We start from the raw sequence: 9,076 nt of genomic DNA on the forward strand, positions 1-9,076 counted from the left end.
AATAATAGAATTGATAGAAAGAAAATTAAAGAAAGATTGCTTTATAATGAATAAGAAAGAAGCAATTCAAGAGTTTTGCTTGTATAGAATGCATAGCAGCTAGTGCTATTTATGCTAGCTATATTATATAGAAAAGAAAAGAAAAGATATTTTAAGCTTAATTAATACTCTTTATAAGCTTAAAGATAAGAAGATTAAGCTAATTAATAATTCTTAGCTTAATAGTTTAATATTAAAAGAAATAATTGAATGAAAGCTTGCTAAGTGTAATGAGCACTGCAGCAATCCGAAGATTCCTAAGTACACGAAGGGGTTTATGCTAACAAGAGCGGTGTCAAAGTGTCAAGTTCTTGAATACGGAACCGTACAAGTTCTAATAAGCGATGCAAGTATTCACTGCCTTTAGGGCTACTCAGTGTATAAAACTGAATACTTAGATTGATAACTGAAGAGCTATATACTGAATCTATCTAATGATAATGAATGTATTCTTATATATTCAGCTCTTCAGTTCTAACTATCCTAATTATATTCCGATTTCTTATAGTTATTTCCTAAATATATTGATTATATTCATAGTCAATATAGTTGCGCTAGTAATCCTAACCCGGGTTATATAATCCTGATTAATATCCAATGTTGGGTTATGATATCTGGTTCCTTAGTTAGTAGGGCTTATTCTGTAACCTGCATGTTAGATGAATCATAACATCATCTCCCTTCTATCAGTTATTATTCTCAACAATCTTCTATAAGTATTCTAGCAAGTTCTTCGTATGCATAATCTCGCCTTCCTGATTAAGATATTAAACAGAATCAACAAATCCCATATTCGCAAACCTTCTTCCGTTCCAAAGAGTACCCAAGATCAAGATCTCTTGATTTCCTGCTTTTTGGAAAATTTTATCGAGATGCCCATCTATTCCTATTGCAAGAATCATAGCTTCGAGTTCTGCAAGGTATTTCCCGGAGACTCTTCTCGTTGTATTGAATGCGTTTGACTGAGCTGCTCCAAGTGCAATGTTATGAGCTTTTCCCCCGAGAAGCTTTGCAATATCGCTACTCAACATCGAAAGTTGGAGAACGAGATCGAGAAGAGGGAAACTGAGCTTCTCCGTTTGCACTAACAGAAGCGGATATAATCTGAGAAGATGAAATATGCTCTGCATTATAGTATTACTTGCATAGAGGAATTGGATTGTATGGAAGCTGAGAAGGCTGAGGCTGAGAGAGTGCGTATTGCTGCTGAAGTGCAGGCTGTTTTAGCAGAGGAATCTGCTGTTGTAGCTGGGGATTCTTCCTTTGAAGGTTTTGACTGGAATTCCTTGGCTCTTAACCCTAGCGTGTCTGGTTGGCCTTCCCTTCTGAAGAGCGAAACTGCAGCGCCTGATTCTCGCTCCGGAGCGGAGAGGTTGTCTTAGGTGCTGGTTTTCCTTTTCCAATATTCAGCTATCTTTTCCTAAGCATTTTTAATATTTTTCTGCAGTTCCCATGAATTTTCACTTGCTGGATAATCTTTCCATTTGATGAGGTATTCCCTTATGCTGTTCATGCTTCTGTGCTTAAGGATCTTTTCTATCTCATACTCTGGTTCATTGTTTTCTACTTCTGCTATATTATCTATTAGTATTTCCTATGCTGCTAGTTCCAGCAGTAAGATATGAAAAACTGAGTATATCCTCATTCTATGAGATAATGCTAACTCGTAATTAACTGGGGAAATCTGTTGCAAGATTTTGAATAGTTCTAACTTCTTATAATCGAGTTTATTACTGGATTTGATTATTTTGATATTTTTTCGAAGTAAATAAGCTTTATCTCTCTTTTATAAGATTAATTTCTCAATTCTTTTGGAGTTTGCATACTATACTATTTGTTCTTGGATAAATTATAGTTCTAATCGAAGTTTCTTCTGAACTTTCTTAATCTTCTTAACCCTTTTGTCTGCAGCTTCTACATCTGCTTCTAGCAGTGCTTTATAATAAGCTATTGGATTGTATCTATAGAGTATAAAGAATAGTAATTTCTTTATTATACTTGTATCTGCACTATTATAAGCGAACTGTACAAGGAGCAATAGATTAATTCAGTTATTCTGTTTCTGATTAATATAGTATTGAAAATACTATTTGATAATCTGATTTATTCTTTCTATCTGTTTATCTGTTTACAGATAGAATGCTATAAATATTCTATGATATATTTCAAGCTGTTTTATAAGCGAAATCTAAAACTTTGAATTGAACTTTCTATCTTTATTAGAGATTACTTCTTCTGATATGCTATAGTTAGCAATGATTATTCTAAGGAATGTATATACAAGTTTCTTTACTGTACTGCTTTTCTTATAAAGGAGAAAGTAAGCGTATTTGCTTAGTCTGCAAATTACTACTAGAATGCTATTATATTATATCTTAGTTAAGAATTCTCGTAAGAAAAGCAGCTTGATAATAAAGTCTAGATTAATAGATTGCTAAATAATTATAAATACTAGTAAGAGATGCAGTAGTTTGTAAAGCTTATATTTTTCTGCTTTATTCTTCTTACAGCTATTATATTATTATAGAATATTCTCAATTCTTTTTCTAAAGCTTAGTAGATTCCAGTATCTTTTGATACATTCATAGATTGCTCTAATTCTCTGATGTTTATATGCTAGTGCACTATATATATTCTTGATATAGTTATCTTATTCATTTGAAATTATTAATTCTGAATTCTTTTCCAAGAGTTCTATTCTAAGAGCAGCATTCAGTTCTCTGTATGCATTAACAAGATTTTCTAACTTATTTTAAGCAAAGATGTTCTGTATATCCAAAGAATTTGCATCTTAATAGTCTAATCTTCTACTAAGAATATCTGCTTATCCATTTTCTAAGCTTTTGCAATATACAATCTTAAAGTTGAATTATAAGAGGAATTCTGCTTATCTAATTTATTATTTATTCAAAATCTTAATTATTATAAATATAATCAGATTTTTATAATCTGAATGAATTATAATCAAATATTGTATACTAATGAGATAATATTGCTACTTCTCGAAAGCTTTTACTATTGCTATAAGTTTCTAATCAGAGATTCTGTAATTGATTTCCGAGCTATTCAACTTCTTTAAGAAGTTGCTTATAATTCTTAAATGTTCTTAGTTATTTTGCTAATCAAGTTGTTCTCTGAGTACATATTCCAATGCATTGATTTCAATTTTAAAGGATTTATAGAGATCTGCTTTATACAGAACTGGTTCTGAGATAATATATCTGATAATCTTATTGAAAGCTTCTTATGCTTTAAAAGTTTATTTGAAAAGCTATTCCTTTTTAGTAAGATTTATAAGAAGATGTATAATTCAGCTGTAATTCTTAATGAATTGTTTGTAAAAATTGATATATCTGAGAAAAGATCTAATATCTTTAATATTTCTGGAAATTAGCTAATTCCTAATAGCTTCTATCTTATCTTTCTGTAGCTTGATATATTCTAGCTTAATTGTGAATCTGAAGTAGTTAACTTTTTGTATATAAAAATAGCTCTTTATAGATTTTACAAAAAATTTCGTATTCTAAAGTATTTACAATACTATTTCCATATATTTCTTGTATTCTTCAAGTATTCGAGAGTAAATAAGAATATTATTGAAATAAGCAATGATAAACTGATCTAGATGCTTATATAAAATGTAATTGATTATTTTCTAGAATAAAGCTAGAGTATTTGTTAAACTAAAGAGTATAACTAAATATTCATAGTATTTGTAGCATATTCTGAAAGCAGTTTTCCATTCTTCTTCTTTCTTTATTCTAATCAGATTATAAGCTTCTTTTAGATTCAGAACTGTGAATTATTATACTTCTTGCAGCTTATTTCATAATTCCTTAATAAGTAGCAACAAATATTAGTTCTTAATTATAATATTATTAAATTGCTTATAATCAATGCATAGCCTAAGCTTGCTATTCTTCTTGAATACAAACAGAATAGAATATTCTGCTAGTAATTGCAATAATTATATATATTCTTTCTTAAGATTCTTGTTGAAATATTCTCTAAGTACTTCTAATCATACTTTATTTAGTTTATAAATAGAGAAGAATTTGAGCTGTTTCTCTTCTTGTAGCGGGATTTCGTAGTTGTATGAGCTGTATTCTGGCAATTCCGTATCCAATTCTTTCTGGAATAGTTTCTTGAACTTGTAATATTCTTGTAATATGTTTACAAGTATTAGTTCTAATTCTTATGCTGTTTCTGCTATCTAGAGAAATAGTAAGTATTGTTGAGCATACTTCTTTTCTAATAGCATTTTCGAAAGCTTTGAGTATTCGCTCCAAGCTGAAGCAAGTGCTTAAGAGCTTGGTTTTGAGATTTTTCCTGTATAGATCTATAATTCACTTTCTGAAGCTTTTCCTTATCGCTTCAGAGCGGACTAACTTGCTGAGAGTCTTGTTTCTATTGTTTTGCTAATCTGTTAGCATTCTAGTATTATTTGAATTTGCTTGTTACTAGATTCTTCTCTTTGAACTGCTAGCTCTGCTAACTTAAAGATATATATGAAGTTGTTTGAAGCTTCTTTTTCCGAGTATTCTTCAATAATTAGCTTCAATTCTGCGTTGTTGATTGCAACTATTTCTCTAGATATAGCTTGTTCTTATGAGATCTAGCTAGTAATTCAATTGATTCAAGAATTGTGCTTCTTGAGCTATGGAAATTCCATAATCAGCTCATATTATGCTGTATCCGTAATATCAAAAGAAGCTCTGATTGCGTATTCTTGGATTAAAATAGATAGATAATCAGTCTTCTTATTGATTACTTCTTAGTTGTATACAACAGATTGTTCTTCTATAATACTGAGAGTATATAAGCATTTCTTCTATCTCTATTGTAGTTATGCTTAATTAATAATGTATGGGAATATAAAGTTTCTCTAAGTGCTACTATTCAATAGTATACTGTATTTGTATTCTTGAATATATATATTAAACTTGATATAAGCATAATCTATTCTAGAAGCTTTATATAGAAACTATTCTAGTTTAATTATCTGCAATCCCTTTATAAACGATTCTATTCTTTTGAGTTTATTAAGAACTGCTTATTCTTCTAAGCCTGCTTTACTACTTCTTAAGCAAGCTTCTTAGCTTGCTTTTGCTTATATTATTATTATTCTTAATCTTTCTTCTATTAATGCTAGTTGCAAATCTTATTATTAATATAAATTATGCAGAGTATTATTTTATACTATTACCATTTTATCTTCTTATTTATACATTGCTTGGAATAGTTATTTAATAATCCGATATATGCATTGTAATGCTATCTGTTGAGAATCTCTTTAAAGCAGAATTCCTATTCTTTAATAGCTTAAAGAATTTATTCTAGTTCTCTAATAGAGAACTATTCGTATTATATCTTATTTGAGAAATGTATTCTACAGCTATAATAAATGTAGAAAATCCAAGCTAATTCATGATATAGATTATAAAGTAAGCTGATTCGAGAATTTTCATCTTCTTATATCTTGATATTCTGCAAGGGGATGCAGGTGAAGAGCTCTTTCAGCTCTATTCCGTAAATAAGATATTTGATTTATATTATTTCTTTATTCTATTCAATACTGAAGAGGAATCTTCCTATAAGCTTCTTAGATTTATTATTGTTTGTAAGAAGCTTCTGCAGGCTGCTAAGTTATTTGCTCTGGCTTAATTCTTTTATTGCTTGAAAAGCATTCTCTATATTATTTAGATATTTATACTAGTAGCTAAAAGGGTATTATCTCTTATTCATGTTCCTAATTATAGTATCTAGTACAGATAATGAGGAATAGCGAAGAGCATTGTTATTAAGCTCTTTTTCCAGCGCCTGAATGCTTCGCTCAGTAATATTAGAGCAGTTCGAGTTATTGCTGCTCATAGTTATGCTAAGCGTATACTCTCACTTTGCTATTGCTATTTGCCTATAGCGCTTAGATTTCTGAGGAAACTATTCTGAATCTTTCTTACTTAAGAGATATATTAAGCAGTTATTATTATAGCAGAATGTTCAGCTGAGACTTTCGTAATTGATAGAATCTAATACTTGTTCCAAGAGAGTATTTTTGCTCAGTTGATTAAATTTCTATCATCAAGCAATATTTATTTAGCATTCTTTCTAAACTGATTACTATTTGTTCTTTCGAGATTAATAGCAGTTGCATGTAATGTATTCTTATTTATTGCAATTATAGCAAGTAATGCTATTCTTCTTGCTATACTGCTTGTTAGCAGCATTGAGTTCTATAGAATTAGCATATATAGTGCTGCTTTAAGCTGTACTGCTATATCGATTGCTATTCTTGTTTTGGAGTTTCTTGCTTATATTAGCTGAAAATCTTCAAATTTAGCTGCTTTCTTTCTTGGATTTCTTCATCTGTTATTTATATAGATAGTTATTAATACAGATTATCTGATTTAAGAATGTTGCAAAGTTCTTCAGCTAATTCTGTTTAAAGATTTCATTCTTAACTTTATTCTTGAATCTCTTGTAATAATACTTTATAAGATTTTTATCTTTCTATAAAAGTTATACTAAGAATTGCTTGAATCTAATTATATAAGCAGAAGCTGATTTAGTTTATCTGAGGTTTATAAGCTGCTAAGCTGTAGTATGCTCTTTGTTAGAGTTACTAAAGATCTCTTTGAAAGCTTTTTCGAAGCTTTCAAAGGAATTAAATATATTCTTAGTATTCTGAATATGCATATTGGAGTTGTTCTGATGCTCCAAATGATTGTATAGAGAAGGTTTATATTAAATGAGAACATTCTTTTCGAAATAAGTTTCTGCAAGAATAACTTTCTCAGATTTCTTAATAAACTGAGTTATATAATGCAAGAAATATGCTTTGCAATAAGTAAGGAATTCATATAGCATTTTCTGATTGCTATTATATATAGCAAGCTTATTCATCTTGTATATCTTTTCAGCATTGCTGATAACTGCAGAAATAAACTGCATCTGCTAAGCTTATTAAGCTAGCTAAGCCTGCTAATTAGCAATGATAGCGCTCTAAGCTTGCTGTTATTTATACAGATTCTGGATATGCTGAATAAGCTGATATATCTGATTAACTAGCTCTTTCTAAGTAAGAGTATATAAGAATAAAGAGATTTCTGAAGAAGCTATCGTATTCCGTATTGCTCAAGGGATAATACTGAACTGTTCTTGAACAAGAGTTATCAAAATGTAATAAGTATTGCAGCAATCCGAAGATTCCTAAGTATATGAAGGGGTTTATGCTAACAAGAGCGGTATCAAAGTATCAAGTTCTTGAATATGGAATTATACAAGTTCTAATAAGCGATGCAAGTATTTACTGCCTTTGGGACTACTCAGTATATAAAACTGAATACTTAGATTAATAACTGAAGAGCTATATACTGAATCTATCTAATAGTAATGAACGTATTCTTATATATTCAGCTCTTCAGTTCTAACTATCCTGACTATGTTCTGATTCCTCATAATCGTTTCCTAAATATGTTGACTATGTTCATAGTCGACATAGTCGCGCTAGTAACCCTAACCCGGGTTACGTAATCCTGATTGGTACCCGATGTTGGGTCGTGATATCTGGTCCCTTGGTTGGTGGAGCCTATCCTGTGACCTGCATGTTGGATGGGTCATAATACTAAGATTAAAGAGATAAAATGAGCTTAGCAATCTACAAAGCTTATTAAGTATAATAAATAGATTAAATTCAAGTTTAGCAATCTAGATTCTGATTAATATCTGAGATCTAAGCAGTAAGCTGTTATGCAAAAGAAAAACTGTAAAGAGTTCTCTAAAGCTAAAAAGAAAATATTTAAATATATATTGAGAAACAGAATCAAAGCTCTTATATAAAACTTTACTAATATTAGAAAGATTATTAAGAAAGTAGCTTTCTTATAAGAAATTAGAACTATATCTTACAAAATCTTTTAAATAAAGTACATTTCAATCCCTAATATTTTCAAGCTAAAGCTAATAAAGCTTCTAAAATAATATATTAAGCAGAAGATTATTAAGAAAAGCTATATATTATATAAAAATAACTAATTTCTTATTATTAAAAAGAATAATAGCTTATACTTAATTAATAATACTCAAAAGTATAATAAGCATAGCTTTAAGAATGCTTTTATACTGCTTATTTCAGATGAATTCTCGGAAGAGTTCGCTATATATAAGATTCTTTTACTGCTCAACTTTTTTTCTAAATACAATCAAGTGCAACTGCATTCTAACAGTAGAGATATAATAATCTTCTTAATACTCTTAAGCTTATTCAGAATATATATTTTACTCTAAAATGCTACTAATTCTATTGCTTAGTTTATAAGAATAATAATCAGATTTTTATATAATCTTATTTCTTATATATATTAGCTTTTTCTTAATAATATTTCTATTTATAGTTCTATAATAATCTATAGAAATAAAGAGATTCTAAGCTTTTCTAGAGTATATAAATATATTGCTAAGTATATCGGAAATCTTAATAAGATTCTTATAAATATAAAGCTAGCTGAAGCTATAATCTTAGTATTCAAATCAGAATAATATTAAGTAAAAATTGATATAGTTAATTATATTATCAGTTCTAGCAGATGATAATCTTAGAATAGAAAGATGAAAAAGCTTCTAATCTGAATAGAATATAAGAATATTAAAGATATTCGCTCTTTTATTAGACTGATTATTTATTATACAGCTTGAATTTAGAACTTTGCAATCATTATTCAACTATTCTATAATTTTCTTAAGAAAGATATTATATAAAGATAGAAGAAGGAATAGAAAGAAGCTATTGCTATACTTATTCAGATATTTATATCTTATTCAATTATTATTTTAATTAATTATAATACTAATGCTAAAAAAATCATTCTTATAATAAATACAAGCTTATTAAGCTAAAGTATTATACTAATGCAGATAATAAAGAATAAATAAAAGCTAGTATATTTTATTAGCAAAATCTGAATAATTGCAGTATAGAAATATAATGCTATCAAGAGAGAGTATTACGCTATTCTCTATACTTTACAGTTTCTTTAGC

The 9,076-nt window shown here is 28.8% G+C and overlaps 2 protein-coding genes across 2 annotated transcripts; both read right to left on the minus strand.

Moving 5' to 3' along the window:
* Positions 1–6,630: 6,630 nt before the first annotated feature.
* M406DRAFT_245022 (uncharacterized protein) lies at positions 6,631–6,783 on the minus strand (the record flags this gene model as incomplete). The annotated part of the gene is made up of 1 exon (XM_040916297.1): positions 6,631–6,783. A coding segment is annotated over one exon (153 nt), but the record flags the coding sequence as incomplete, so codon positions are not given.
* On the minus strand, positions 6,784–6,990 carry M406DRAFT_246262 (uncharacterized protein; the record flags this gene model as incomplete). Its single annotated transcript, XM_040916403.1, has 1 exon — positions 6,784–6,990. One exon carries the CDS (start codon positions 6,988–6,990, stop codon positions 6,784–6,786), a length of 207 nt encoding a protein of 68 aa, XP_040781569.1.
* Positions 6,991–9,076: the final 2,086 nt, after the last annotated feature.

Source organism: Cryphonectria parasitica, assembly GCF_011745365.1.
Source record: "Cryphonectria parasitica EP155 unplaced genomic scaffold M406scaffold_1, whole genome shotgun sequence".
In the NCBI taxonomy this organism is placed as follows: domain Eukaryota; kingdom Fungi; phylum Ascomycota; class Sordariomycetes; order Diaporthales; family Cryphonectriaceae; genus Cryphonectria; species Cryphonectria parasitica.